The sequence below is a fragment of the Hydra vulgaris genome, chromosome 10 (genome assembly GCF_038396675.1).
Source record: "Hydra vulgaris chromosome 10, alternate assembly HydraT2T_AEP".
Lineage (NCBI taxonomy): Eukaryota > Metazoa > Cnidaria > Hydrozoa > Anthoathecata > Hydridae > Hydra > Hydra vulgaris.
In genome coordinates this window covers 27326817-27343208 of record NC_088929.1, presented here as the reverse complement: position 1 = coordinate 27343208, position 16392 = coordinate 27326817, and the positions used below count along the sequence as shown (strand labels likewise).

At 26.8% G+C, this 16392-nt stretch overlaps 1 protein-coding gene across 1 annotated transcript in view; it reads left to right on the top strand.

Moving 5' to 3' along the window:
* The window catches only part of LOC105846200 (uncharacterized), a 108791-nt gene that overhangs the window by 35956 nt on the left and 56443 nt on the right, over positions 1-16392 (top strand). Inside the window, exons 3-5 of the mRNA XM_065807657.1 lie at positions 3028-3175; positions 7385-7493; positions 7666-8018. Of these exons, the coding sequence (XP_065663729.1) occupies positions 3028-3175; positions 7385-7493; positions 7666-8018 (610 nt within the window). The remainder of the gene's footprint in view (positions 1-3027; positions 3176-7384; positions 7494-7665; positions 8019-16392) is intronic.

The window sequence follows — 16392 nt, the reverse complement described above, 5'->3', positions numbered from 1 at the left end:
GCGAACCATGATTTTATTGGTAGTTGATGATGTAACATTTTTTTAGCCCTTTTTTTTAATTATAATCTAGTAATGTACCGTAATGAAAATTTTGAATCTTGATCAAAACCAGATTTGTTAATAAATTTGGTTTAAAATGAGACTAACCTCTGAAGCAGGTAATATTTATAATGAATAAAGAGCTTGCTTGTTGTTCAAAACTGTATCGCAACTCTTTTTGCACCACAATATTCCTAAACTTCTTGAGATTCTTACATAGTTGATTACTGCAAATAAAATTAAAATGTGTTTGTTAATAAAATTTCCATTTTTACGTAGAAGTTTGCAATTTCGGCCGGAACCGGAATGATCTAAAAATTACAAAATCTGGCCGTAAATCATGACTTCATATAAACATTTTATATGAAATGCAACATGAACATAGGTAAAAACGTTTTTTGTTTATGGTTTTAGCAAATTAAATTTATTTAATGTAATAGCTTCATTTTCCACACGCTTCAGTGATAGATATTGTTGGCAAATTTGCATTGCAATCCATGTGTTTAGATAAAAATCTTGCATTTTATAATATTTTGTAAAGTTTACAACAGTTATAGGAGTAATTTTATCCTTGACCATTCTAGAAAGAAAAGTTATAATCTTGAAAAGTTCATCGCAAAGAAGAACACCATTAATGTCTGATTTTAGATTTAGTGTAAGTTTACTTTGAAGAGCCGAACACGAATTTAGAATTTCTTTCTTTTTTGCAAACTATCAACATTCTACAAAAAAATCCCAAACTTTTGAATAATTTTCCAACTTTAGAAATCTTTCATTAAAATTTTAGATGTGTCTAAATAAGGATTAAATAAATTGATTCCTAATTTTTTTTAAGGAGAATATGAATAATTTCTATCTCTAGATTGTTCATCAAAATGACGTTTCACTTTTTTTATCCTTTTTAGTGGTTTAATATCAGGCTCCACTTGTAATTCTACGGCCTAACCCTTCTCTTTTATAATTGCATTTTTAAAACCATATTTTCTGTACTTTTCTAAAAATGAACAACAGCTTTTTATTAGTTTTGTGCATTGACTGATGCCCGTGTTTTCCTCTTGAAGAGTTTTGCTAACAATATTGAATTGAAAAAGATTGTCATACCAGACATTTAGAGAGACAAGAAAGCTGAAATCTTTCAGTTGCTCTGCTAGTGTTATCGCTTCATATGCAGTTTCATGATCACGTTCTTCAATTTTTGACAGTCTAATTAAAGCATTGTGTATATCAGCAACTTGACAATGAAATGCTTTCACATTACTTATTTTGTTTTCCACCGCGTGTCACGGAGTTTCATTAAGTGCAACATTTTAACGTGATTAATTAAAAATTTTTTAGGCTGACTTAAGCTGAGAATAGATTGAACAATCTCCGAAGAATACCAAATTAATTTATAGATTTTAAAATTGTTTTCAGCTAGATAAAGAGTGATATTTGTGCGGCCGTGGCGCAGTGGTTAGAACGCTTGCTATAAAGCAGGAGATCCAGGTTCGAAACGAGCTCTGGACATATTTTCGCGTCACGGTAAGGAAGGAGGCGTGAACTTCCTGGTTAAATGCACTTTCGCGGTGCTCTGTGACAAGACCGTTAGGACTTCTTGGGGCACCTAAAATTAAAAAAAAAAAAAAAAAACATTCATCAACCGAAAAAGTACATTTTGCCATTGCAAACTGTCTTTTTCTATAATTTTTAGTTTTTTATTGTCTATAGTTTTTCCGTTTTTAATGTTATTTCAATTTCCACCCATTGTTGATAACATTTCATACGGGATATTTTTGATAACACTACGGGACATTGTTGATAACATTTCATACGGGATATTTTTGATAACACTACGGGACATTGTTGATAACATTTCATACGGGATATTTCATATTTTCATGAATTCCCAATATTTCAGTTAAATGTCTCCATATATTGAACCCTTCAGAGAGAGATTTTGTCTGGAAATTATTATCAAAACGTACACAGCAAAAACAAATTATGGAGATTTTAGAATCTGAATAAGCAATCATTTAAGGCAAAAGGCCTCCCCATTTGTAAGTTTTCTACTGCAATAAATGGTAGAAAACTGTTGGTTATTTCTATATTCAGACCATTTTTCCTTTGTAACTTGAAAAGGACCAAGTTTAATTAAATGGTCTACAAAGTTGCTAGATTGAATATACAGCCACTTACAACAATCAAATATATTAGGTGTTTCTTGTAGTATCGTCCAACAAATCATTACATTCTTTTAAAATAACTGGTTCATTATTTACTTCAATTTGCAACTAAGTTACACAATTATTTTCTTTTATTGTTGAAGGTTAGAGCATCATGTTTTGTATAAATAGTCACAACCTTTGTAAGGTTATTTTTTATTAACTACATATGTTACTTATAAAAAAAATACTTTTAATGCTCATAAGTTTTTTATTTTTTTCAAATTTTTGAATTTATTTGCTTGTTTTTCGAATTTGAAATATTATGGAACATGCAGCAGATTATTTTTTATTCGTAAGATGAAATTATTTCTATAAATAAAAAAAATAAAGTAAAATTGAACAAAGTTCTCAAGAAACATTCATGAAATTCAGAAGATAAAACAAAAAGAAGATAAAACAAAACAAAACCTTCTGATTTTTATAAATCTTTTTTAAACAAAACAAAACCTTCTGATTTTTAAACTTCTTTATAAAAAAAATAATACAACATTTCGAAATGAATTCTATAGGAAATAACGCATAAAGGATACTACAAATTACAATCGCGAATCATCCTTTAATTATATTTAAAGTAAATTTAGTTATTTTTTGTTGTTAAAATTTAAAATCGCGACTGTTTAAATAAAGGTCAGACATTAATTCTTGTCTTTTTTAATTTACTATTAGAAAAAAATGACATGTACGTAATTAATAAATCTTTTTGTCCCTCTTTACTTGCCGCCCTCTTGCGGCGTGAGTAAAGAGGGACGAAAAGATTGTATATGTGAATATTCTTTATTTTTAGATTATCGTGGATGAAAACCAATGTGAATGTGAAAAAAAAAAAAAGTTAAAGTTTTTAATTGACTCAATTACAGATATAAAATTTGGTGATGCTGCAAACAATAATGCTATTCGGGTGAAAAACATGATTTTAACTAATGGACTTATAGGTATGATAAATAAACAACTGAATAATAAATAAAAAAATAATAAAGTTACCTAAAACTAAAATTTATTATAATTAGAGGAGAATGGGGTATCATGAAAAGTTTGAGATAGGAAGGCATTTTATGAGTTGTTACAACCACTTCCATCCGGTGAAATAGTTACTAATAGAGCTATGCTTTTTTATTTTAAATTTTGCCACGTAAATATATACACTCCGCATATTAATAACAAAATATTTAGGTAGCAGGGGTGAGAAAGACTAATATGTCTTATCGCCAAGCCACGTGATAAAATGAAATATTCCGTAAATATAAAGTTTAGTTTAAAAATTCTGTTTACTATATAAAATAAACAAGCGTAAAGTTGTTTAAGTAATAAATAAACATCTATTATTAAAAAATAACAAGAAGGGTTATTAACTTAAACATATTCTTGTAAAAGCACGGAAATATTTAATATTTATTTATTAAAAAATCATAAATTAATATATACATATATTTTTTTAAATATTAAACTTTAGAACACAAAACAAAAGTCTAAGGAACAAAAAATAAAAGGAATAACATCACATATTAAACAACACAGACATAAATAAATTTTAAGAGTTACCAAGTGCATTTAACTCAAGCTTTTCTAAAATTAGTATACTTTTCATTTAATTAATAGATCAATTATAAGGATATTTGGCAATTTCAGAAATAGGTATTTGGTCATTTATTAGTAAAAATGGTCTTTTAAAATTGTAAGAGTTTTAAGTTTAGTTATGATTATTTTATTCCATCCCTTTGGTCCTCTAATTGAAATTGAAAACTCCGCAAAAGGTGCCGCAAAATCAATTTTTGGTTTTATAGGTGTTATTTGAATATCTAATTAAATATTTATTCTGATAAGTATTAAATAATGAATTAAAAGATTTTGGAACAATACTTTTGTTAATTTTGAACATGAAAGTTAGCAGATAATAATCATTTATTTGTTAGATACTTAGTATACTTAACTTAGTAAATAAAGGTTGGCAGGGTGTATAGAAGCTTTTATTGGGTATAATTCTAATTGCATGTTTTTGCATATTAAAGAGTTTTTTCAAATTAATTTTCATTAGTTCTTCACCATGCAATGTTAATGTAATTAAGATAGGACTGAATAAAAGAGAAATATAAGAGTTTTAAACAACTTGAATTTTAAAAATGTTTTGCCCTACAAAGTAGGCCAATGCTCCTTGATATTTTACTTTCAATATATTTTATATGATCTCTCCAAGTTACATTTTCGTCAAGAAGAATTCCTAGATAATTAATGATACTTCTCTTTTTATTTTGCAATTGTTAATACAAAGATTTGGAGGTTTTAAGGGTTTTTCGTCTTGTTCTTGATAGTGATGGAAAAAAGCAAATTTTGTTTTAGTTATATTAAAGATAATTTGTTTGCTTTAAACCATTCAGCCAGGAATGGTTTAAAGCAAACAAGCAGTTCTGTGTTTACAGTTTTAAATAACATTTCTATATGATTGTTAGCATAAAATAGATTAGTATCATCTGCAATTAAGATTTTGTCTTATGGTGTCATTACAGGTTTTGGTAGATCATTGATATATACTAGAAATAAGAGCGGTTCTAATATAGTTCCTTGTGGTAGTCTACAAGATAAATTTATGTTGTTAATTTTTCCGTAATTATGAGAGATATATTGCTGCTTATTTGACAGATAGCTTTTAAGTCATTTAAGATTTGAGTGTTTTATACCGTAATTTTTAAATTTTGTTAAATAAAATATAATGATTGACAGTGTCAAAAATCTTGCTGAGATCAATAAAAATGCCTAAATAATATTTATTTTTATCAAAAGATTCAAGAATATCATGAACAAGTTTAACAATTGCCTGACCAGTAGAGTGACCTTTTTGAACCCAAATTGTTTATAATAAAGAATGTTTTATTAATATCTAAGAAATAGTTCAGTCTTTTATACTTAATATGTTTTAATATTTTTGAGAAGCATGGTAGTGTTTAAATAGGAATATAATTTGTGATACAAGTTGATCTCCAGATTTTAGAACTGGTATCACCCTTTCAACTTTAAGTTTATCAGGAAAGATTCCTTGCTCTAAAGAAAGACTGAAAATGTGCAAAGGTGGAGTATTTAAATAGCATATTGATTTAAGCATTACATTGCTACTTACATTATCAAATCCATCACATTTATTTGATTTTTTTAAATTTACAGCATCAAGTAGTTCTTTTTCAGATAACTTATTATTTTCCATAAGATTATTATAAGAGGTTAAGTAAGATTCAAAGCTAGCTTAACTGTTTTTTATTTTCAAGGCCGAACTTGTGCCCGTATTAACAAACGCATGATTGAAAGAATTAAAGATTAGAGAGATTCATTAGTAATTTCACGATTATATATAAAGATTTTTTGGGACACCCATTAGTGCTTATATTTATCTCCTCTTTCATTATGTGCCGCATTTTTTATACATCATTTTTGCAAATAAGTAATTGATTAGAACTGCCTTTTTGAATACTTTATTTTTGAATACTATGAGCATTTCTAGGGTAAATTGAAACTACATTTGTGAAAGCCTTAAAACTGTGAAATTGTACTCCATTGTGTCATAAACAATTCTAAAAATCATTTCTTTTAATATTTACAGTAAATTTTTTAGAGATTTATGCAAATATATTACTAGGACATCCAATTTTGATACAAAGCCATTATTATTTAAGCCTAAAAATAATAATATTATTATTGACGCCTGATAATGACGTTTAAGTCGATATATCATCTGATTATCTGGATTTCTGAAATGTGATTCGACCCATTAAATGCATTATTTTGGCTATAATTATTAATTTGTTTGTCTTTCAAGTAAAACTCTGCCTAATCTTTAAGTTTCATACCTTTTATTTACTTTTTTAATGATGCTCATAGTTTGTATAAAGTTACCCATAAGTGAGTTACCTTGTTACAAATTTATTATTTTACTTTAAATAGTGTCACAAGTTTAACTTATTTAGGTAATTAATAAATTTAATTCTGCGGGTATTCATGGTCCTTCTTTCTCCAAGCAATATTTATATATTTATTATGTGTTTATTGTAAATATATAAAACGGTAATAAAAAATAGAAAATAAAAATAAAACACTTTTAAAGCAAAATAAAACTCTCATAAAGGAGCTCATAAAGTCCACGAAGTAAATAATTTAGTTCTAATCCAGCCATTATCAGAACATCCTAAAATTTTCAATGGTATTACACCATCTTTGAGCTCGTTTTTAAGTCATATTGTTTAATGAATAGCATGCAATTAAAAAGATAATCAGAAAATATACTTAAACCAGATTTTAAAGTAGCAGTTACATATTTGACCATTTTGCCAAAGATATTTTTTAACTTTAGCAGAATTTCGCAGAATTCAACTGAGCAGCGCCATCCCTTACTATAGGAGGTAGGGACGTTGTGATTGTACTCCATATTTTCCAAGTTGGAGTTTACGGGAACATTTTTTTTATTATCGTAAACTACTTTTTTACTTTTTTTACTTTTTTATTTTAAAAAACTTAAAAATTATTGAAAACAAAATGGTATTTTAATTTTGTATTTTAAAACACCAATTGGTTATTTAAATATTATTAACGCATAAGTTTACCTTTTGCACTTTAAAAAGAAATACCTCGGTTTCAGATATTCATAATGGGTGGTGTCCTTCAGGCGTAACTTATTTTGTGTTACTTTAGTTAGAACAGTTGGTAGTTTTTAAAGTTTTATAAAATCATTGGAGGTAGAAGTTTTATAATGATGACAAATTTATGAACTTTTTACATAAAATTTTTCTACTTGCAAACTGAAAAATAATGCTGGATATGAATCTTTATGATAACATACATACGGAAAAAGTGTTATTGCTTTGTAACTGAAAGTTTTGCAATAACTTAGGGCTTTCAAAACGTTTGCCATCTTGCCCCGTCTCCACCTATATATATATATATATATATATATATATATATATATATATATATATATATATATATATATAAATATATATATATATATATATATATATATATATATATATAAATATATATATATATATATATATATATATATATATATATATATAAATATATATATATATATATATATATATATATATATATATATATACACATGTATGTATATATATATATATGTTTATTTTATATATTAGAATATCTAATTGATGAAGTTAGTAATGTTCGACAGCTGGACAGAATTCATACAATAAAGTTATTTAAAACATTTCGCATGATTTTCGAATTAAAAATAACAGAACAATGGTAAATTTAATTTCCTTCATTTAAAAACATTTTTTAATTTTTTAATTATATTTAAATATTTATAAAATTTAGTAAAAGTGTTTTTAGTTTTTTACATATGAAACTTATGAAGGCTTCTAAAATTATATATATATATATATATATATATATATATATATGTTTTTTTTATTAGCGAAGAAATGTGCACAATCTTTAGTATTAGAAAAAGGACAACCGGGCAAATGCTAATGGAGATTTCATATAAAGAAAACTTTATATACTATTGTCATTTTTTCATTGAGCATACAAAAACTTGCAAAACTTTTGAGTTTGTGACAACGAAATGGATATATTCACTGATTGATCAATGGATGGAAAATTCTCAATATCTTAATATATTTTTAGTAAACTCAAATATCGATAACTTTGCTCTAAAAAAAGAAGAAAATAGATATTCGATTATCACACCGCAAATCTATGACGTGTTTTTTGAAAGTAATCCTAATTCAACTGTTGAAATTAAGAAATTTAGAATCTTCAATCCAGGTATTTAATTGATTTTGAAAAAAAGTTTTATTTTCAATAAAGCATGTTTATGCGTTTGATTTGGAAGTTAGAGAAAAAAAAAAGATAAACAGAATTCATTGATTTTGAAAGATATAGAATCAAAACCTTTTAATGAAAAATCAACTTTCAACGACAAAAAAAACATATACTAAAGTATTTATAGGCGCCCAAAAAATGTTTTCCAAGGAGGTAAGGTGTAAAGGCAAGTTATTAAAATATTGCCTAAAAGTTGCAATGATTTATCAATATTTAAACTAAAATCAAAAATAAATGTAAAATAATCATATCTAAAAAAAAAATAGACCTTCCAAAAACTTAAGCAGAAGTTATTTTCCCTTCCGCTCACGTATAAGTTTTTAAAATGAAAAATAAATAGTTCTTAAAGAATATATTATAATAGTTTTCAAATACTTTCGAAGCTATATATAATACATTTTTTATATTGTTCTTTTTTTCAAATAAAACTATTTGTTTTGTGATAGCCTCACTTTATTTATTGTATGGCATAGTTGATAATAATACTTATGTGGTGAGATTTATAACACTTATGGGGTGTAAGTGTTAAAGTCTCGCGTGAGCCATATCTGGCTACCACCTAAGTTTTTTATAATTCCTCATGTTTAATTATTTATGTTTCTTACAATTTTAATCTCTAGTTTTAGAGAAACTTGATTTTCTAGCATAGACCCCATAGGATATTTTTCCAAGAAGAAGGTGAAGAGGCAAGTACAAAATAGCAACAGTTATTAAAAAATTAGCAATAATTATTAATAGATATATTTTAATTTTTTTAAATCATTAGAACGTTTTTTTTTAAAAGGTCAAGTAAATACTTTTTTCGGAAAAATTACAAAGAATAAGCTTTTCTTGAAACATATTTTCCTATAGAAAGTCAGCTACGAAAAGTTTATAAGTATATTTTCTAGAATTGCAATGAAAAGTCTATAGAAGTTTCTATAGATATTTTTAAAGACTTTTTTTTAGAAGTTTCTATAGACCATTTTTTCAAAGTTGTAATTTTTCAAAATTTATATAATAATTTCTATACAGATGGTCTATAGAATCGATGGAATATAGCAATTTTATTGACTTTTTAGGATATTTTAAAGACCAGCTATATATTTTATAAAAGGAACATTTTCAATTTGAGTTGAATTTTCAATTGAATTTTCCAAGGAGTTCTTAGGGTCTTATCAGAGAGTACCGCGGATGAGCCATTAATAGGAAGTATACGTCTCCTTCCTAGTTTATCTCACAAATTTTGCCGTAAAGTTGTGTTTAAACCACGTATTCGTTGTGTCTGTGGCAAGTGCGCTACCACTGCGCTACGGCTGCTTTTGTGCATTCTCATAACATAAATTCACTCTTTCATATTTTAAATCTTCATTTATTTCGACGAAATGTTTATTTTTATCTTTATTGCTGTTCACATATCCTTAGATGAAACTTCCAGTATCTGACAGGCGCAAGCTAAAAATACAAAAGAGTTCAAATATTGATTTTTTTTGTTTAATAAAGAAATTTAAATGTATTATCTGTTACTAACAACACCATCAAAAAAAAAAATTGTTGTTTTGATACATTGTCAGAGTAAGCATTACTCTGCTTTCCATATAAACAGATACTGCTTAGATAACTTGTGTTACCCACCGATGACACCAAAAGATCATTTACAAATCTATTTGTACTATATTATTTGTTGCATTTGCTATATTTTACATAGTCTATGTATATTTTGTAACCAAGCACTAATTGTTTCTAAATTACAATGAAAAGGTACAACAAATTAGGTATAGTTAAATTTATGAATAAAAAAAGACTGAATAAAAGTTTTGCAGTATAAAAACATTTTAGTCTACTAGATTGATCTGGGTATTTGGGTACTCTTTGAATTGGAATGGATAAAAAAACAGGCGTTTCAGTCAGAATTGATTTTCATTAAATGCATTACTATTTGTTGTGACATTACTGTCATTAAATGCATTACTATTTGTTGTGCCTAACAAATCATTAAGTTGATCTGACATTTCAGAAGATTTGAGTGTAGAATAAGTTTGTTTTCTACTAGACTACTATGTGAAACACTGGTTTCGTTCCATTTTTGAAATCATGAATGAAAGTTTTGAGTTACGTTTAAAAAGTTGTATTTTCTAAATAAATAGAATCATTTAATAAATCTGAATATTGAATTGAGTTAGAAGAATAACTTTTTGTCAATACTCAATGTGTTAAAAACCCAGGAAAATAGTTCTATAGAATTTCTATAAACTTTTGAAACAAATGGCGTATAAAATTCTATAGAATTTTTATAAAATTTTTAGAGAATGTCTATTAATTTCTATAGAAATTGCTATAAAACTTTTTTTTATAGAAAAAAAAGTAGAAAAAAAAGTTCTATAGGAATTTCTATAGGAATTTCTATAGAAATCAAGAGAGATTATATAGAAATTCTATAAAATTCTATTAAATTTCTATAGGCTATATGTTTCAAAAGTTTATAGAAATTCTATAGAACTTTTTTTCCTGGGAAGATTGATCCTGATCTTTTTTAACTTGTTAGGCTTGTTTAACTGCAAAACTGTATTTGAAAAGTCCTGGGTTGAGCTTTCAAGCGAACTTAACATCTATCCCTAAAAAAACCTTAATCCCTAAAAAAAAGTTCAGTCGTTGAATGAAATATGCTAAAACAACTAAAATTATATTATTATATATATCAGCATTAAAAAAATAATATAGACAATTAAAAAACAAAACATTTACTTTTTTCATATTCATGATGCTCTTCATTGATATCTCCATTATAGTGAGAAAATGAGCAATTCCTGATCAAATAATCAAATAAGAGTTTTTAATGATGCGTACATAGTTTTAAAATAAATTATTTAAAACCTCTAATCTAATATTTTTGTCGCATTCCTTTTCTTTGGAAAATCTTAAAATTAGTAAAAACTTATAACTGGAAGTTATACCTTCTTATAGAGGAATATATGGTTTTTTAAATCTTATACTTAAAATGAAGTTATAGTTGTGTCCTATAGCTACCCTTGTTTTAGAATTATGTATGTTATAGTTGTTGTTAAGAAACAATATTTAATGAACGGAATAAGGTATCAACCTAAATTTGCAGTTAATTAAGGACATATTGAAGATCAATTTTTTTGTGAAATAGAGAAGATGTTTTGAATGGTTTGTTTTTCCACCTCCATCAAATTTGACACTTGATGTTTTTGTAATAAAATTTTTATTAAATGGCTAGTTTTCTAAATTAAAAAAAAATTAGTTTCATTGTCATTGAAAATGTGATTCAATTAGCTTAACGACATATAATAACATACTCTTCATTTGAATATATCACCTTAGCAGAACGCATCCAAAAAACACTTTCAACGAAGTAAAAACAAAATTTTTATTTAAATATGTAACTTTAAGTACTTATATTTTTAAAACTACAAATCACACAGTACAAGCTTTGGGATTTTTTTTAAAACTACAAATCACACAGTACAAGCTTTGGGAATTTTTTGAAAACTACAAATCACACAGTACAAGCTTTGGGATTTTTTTGAAAACTACAAATCACACAGTACAAGCTTTGGGATTTTTTTGAAAACTACAAATCACACAGTACAAGCTTTGGGATTTTTTTTTAAACTACAAATCACACAGTACAAGCTTTGGGATTTTTTTATCTATATCTTTTATTCTGCAATGGTTCATCTAAATGGAAAAAAAAATATTGAAAAATTTATTTATTTTCAAAGAATTGCTATTAATATATATATTCAAGATAGATATTTAAAATCTTTTTTGCTCATTTGCTATTTACACGCAACCTTTTTTATTTTTAGTTTATAAAGTAAATACCTTGACTTGTTCAATACAAGAATTTTCATTCTACTCATTTTCTTTCAAAATCATCTATCGTTCTCAAACATTTTCTGAAAATAGAAAAATAAATATTAATGAATACAATTCCACATAACCTTAATCAACCTAAATTGAAAATAAATTTTCTTAAAATTTAACTTTTTCTTCAACGAGATCAAAATAACTTAGATCTAATCTTAATAACCTTAACTTAAAGTTTATTTCATGTTTAACCAAAACCTAACTTGAGAAATCTCAGTTGAGGACTATTAAATATAAACTAAAAAAATAAATTATACTAAATGATGTTAAATTAACATTATAAGAAACATTATATTTTTAAAGTATAACATTAAACTTGTAACTATTTTTTTCTTTTCTTTATTGTCATTATCATTATTATTGTTAGAATGAGAATTTTCTAGCTAGTTTACATATTCACATGTGTACAGGTATAGATAAAGGAAATTTTTTAATTGAATACTTATAATGGCTAGTTTGACGAGTTTCTATCTACAATTTGACGAGTTTCTACCTAAAATTTGACGAGTTTCTACCTAAACTGAAAGTTGCTCTATGTTTTTTTCGGATGCCACAAGATTTCAACATAAGTCCTGTATTTTTTCTTTTCTATAATAATGATATTACTGACAATCTTACTTGCTAATAGCACAACTGAAAACCTTATTTGCTAACAAGAGAACTCTAGTCTTGACAAAAATTATTACCTTTTGATTGCTTAGAACAGATTTTGTTTCTGCAACAGCTTGGGGCTTGAAATGGCTGCTAAATCAAACTAAACACTAAACTCAGTCGCTGCTAATAATAATTGCTAATTGTTGATATTTTAATGTTGTTGATATTCGATAAATAACAACACTTATACTCACAGATTATCTTTTGTTATTTGCCACTCATGGAAACCTAATATAAAATCCATTGCAAAGTTAGCGCCGTGATACTTGATACAAAGTTAAATGATCATTATTAGCAGTAAACAATTTAGTTTTGTTTGGATTGAAATTCACCAGCAATTATAAAAAGCTGTTGCTGAATTCGGGCTGGTCCTTTTAATGATGTCCTTTCTCTCGCAGACAAAGTTTAAAAACGTACTCTGAATGTAGTTAGACATGCTCTAGCTGCCATTCCTGTACTTTTGTCCCATCGTTGTAAGGTTACATCTTTTTCTTTTTTTAGAAATACTACCACGATAGCGCTATCAATAAACAAGCAATTCAAAGTAAAATAAAAACAGTAATTATAGAATAAAATGAAAATATTTAGGTAGAAATCTCTAATTTATGTAAACATGTAAAAGCTCATATCTCATGAATCCCATGAATCCCACATGTAATCCACATTAAACCAATGCGGAAAACTGTTATTTTATTTTCATTGGAACTAATCTAAAATTTCTTAAACAAAAACCAAGTATATAAATTTACACTTTTTTAACTTTTTATGGCAAGCTTATGGTCAAGACAACATCTCTCTATTACTATTTATTACATGATGCTTTGGTCAATCACTTAGTCGAACCTAGCATTATGTCAAAAAATCAATATGGTTTTGTCAATAAAAAAGCGTTTGTGACGAATTTGTCAAATGATGTGATATCAAAAGCATTATCTGACAAGGTATCTATAAACGTAGCATTAATAGATTTCAGTAAAGCGTTTAATACGGTTTCCCACAAGAGAATAGTTTGCAAACAAGATGCATATGGTTTTACTGGAAATCTCCTGAATTGGATAAAATCGTTTTTACACCGGCGGTTTCAATGAATCGTGATTTTGGCAATTTTAAATCTTTGTGGCTAGAGGTGTTTAGCGGCGTCCCTCAAGGATCGTCTTTGGTCCAATACTTTTTATCATTTTTGTAAAAAGTATATCTGATATAACTTTGTAAAAAATATATCTGATATCGTTAACCATTCGTGTAAAATGTATGCTGATTGACACAAAACTGCTACCTCGTTTAGACCACCCATTAGCTTCACAAAAACTTCAAACTTATGACTACAACATATCCTAATGGTGTAAAACCTGGAAAATGATAATAAAACTTAATATAGATAAATTTAAAATCATGCTTATAGGTAAAACAAACAATTTTTATGTCTATTCAATGCCAGCTAATAAAAATAATAGTGTCGAACTAGCATCGACTTTAGTCGAACGTGGTTTGGGCATCATGATTACGCCAGACAATTCAACTTTTGCAACCAATAAAACCAACCATATATTAGTCATATTGCATTGCACTTTCAGTCACATGACTCTGCAACTACTTAAAACTCTATACACAGCCTTTGTCCGACCTCAACTGGAATTTGCGGTAGCAGCCAGCAATCCATTATCAAGAATAGATATTAATAAAATTTATAAAGTACAAAGAGGAGCTACCCGTTTAATACCTTTGCACCGTCATATGTCAAACAAAGATTGTCTGAGCATACTTAACTTAACTTCTTTAGAAACTAGTTGCATTAGGGGAGATCTGATACAGGCATACAAAATTATTACCAATACAGACATTGTTTCATGGAGTGAACCCCATGTCCTTTGTTTTAGGGTATCAAATAAAATAAAAATTAGAGAACATCAAATAGAAAATGGCTAGAGAATTTGTTCAAAATTGCAAGCAAAGACACAAGTTTTTTACAAATCGAATAGTGAAACATCGGAATGCATTGCCGTCAGAAGTTGTATGCGCTTCATCTGTTAAAAGTTTCAAGGCTCAACTCGATGTGGAAATTTTAAATAATCCGCATAAGTATCGAGATTATAACTACAAAAATAAAAAAAAAGGAAAAAAAATGAAGTACAAACTTTTACTTCATACTATATGTCTATGTAAACTTTTATATACTGATATAAATAAAATTAGAGTATATACAGGGAAACCTGTTGCAGAATTTTTCTAGTACTACTATTACTACTACTACTACTACTACTACTACTACTACTACTACTACTACTACTACTACTACTACTACTACTACTACTACTACTACTACTACTACTACTACTACTACTACTACTACTACTACTACTACTACTACTACTACTACTACTACTACTTTATATAAAATTAATTTATTCAAATTAGTGTATTTAAAATTTTAAACAAAGATTGAGAGCGATTACTTCCAATCTTTGTTTAAAATTTTATTGAGAATTTATTTTCTGGTAATAAAAAAGAGCCCAATTTCAACTCTTATCAGCTTTGTTGTGTACGAAGAGATAGTTACTCATTCTTTTTAGAGTGGGGAAAACGTAACTGGGAATAAAATCTGAAGGGTTATTTTAACTGATATCAGCAGAGTAAAGTTAAATATGGTTGACGAGTTATGTGATGATTAAATTACTAAATAGTTCGGTACACAGTTTAAAAAGATTGAAGAAGACATTCCCGAAACAACTGAATGAACTACTAAATTCACACCAAATGATATCTGGTTGATTGTAAAATATACTTGGCTGAAAATAGTTCTAGCAAGCTTATTCACAGCGCTATGTGGATATCTAAGTTTGAATTTTTGTTAGTGTTAGAAGTTTTAAATGTTTTATGGTGGTTCACCAGTGAAAATACGTATTAAGTAAAAAAGCACTTAACTCTTTTCTTTGTAAAAGAAAAATATATTATAAGCATTTGTGGCAGAAAAAAAAAGAAAAGTTCTTTAATTATTCATAATGGCGCCGAAACTTTATAAAAATGGTATTATAAAGAACATACATTACTGTGTGTATAAACTAAAATTTTGAGCAGTTGTTATAAACTGTATAATGCTTCATGTGACGCTATAGAATATTATCAATATATTTTCAAACGTTCTGATAATATTCTACCAAAGACATCTCAATATTTAGGTTAAAAAATGAAAAAGTAAAGGTTTTACTCGTTATAACCATTTATAGAAAATCTCAATTCAAAAACTAAGGGTACAGACGAACAACTACATTCAGGAGAGCAACTTCTAAAAATTTCAAATAAAAAGATGTTTAAATTTCGAAGATATTGTGTTTTTAAAATCACTTACCTTCAAAAAACTGATAATACAATGAGACAGGTATGGCGTCGCAATTGGCCAAAAGATTATGTTAAATTTTTATGAATAAATTAAATGGTTATAAATATTAAGCTTTACTTCCTTATAATGTTCATAATTCAGACTTTCATAATCTGAATAAAAAACCTTAAAGTATAAAAAATCGAACAACCAAAAATTTTTCTTCTAGTTTTTAATAGTATACCTTAAGCCTTAAATAAATATAGTTACTATACTAAATATAGTTATCGTAAACAGCCTAATATTTTTGCATACCTATTACCCCTCTTTCTTTAAACATCACCTAAATTTTTTTTCGTGAGAGTAATAATTTCAAAATTGTTTTCATGGATCTTTTAAATAGTACAAAATAAGGAATTTCTTTAACGGCTAAAAATCATTAAAATCAAATGATTTTTTTTTTAATTAGAATTC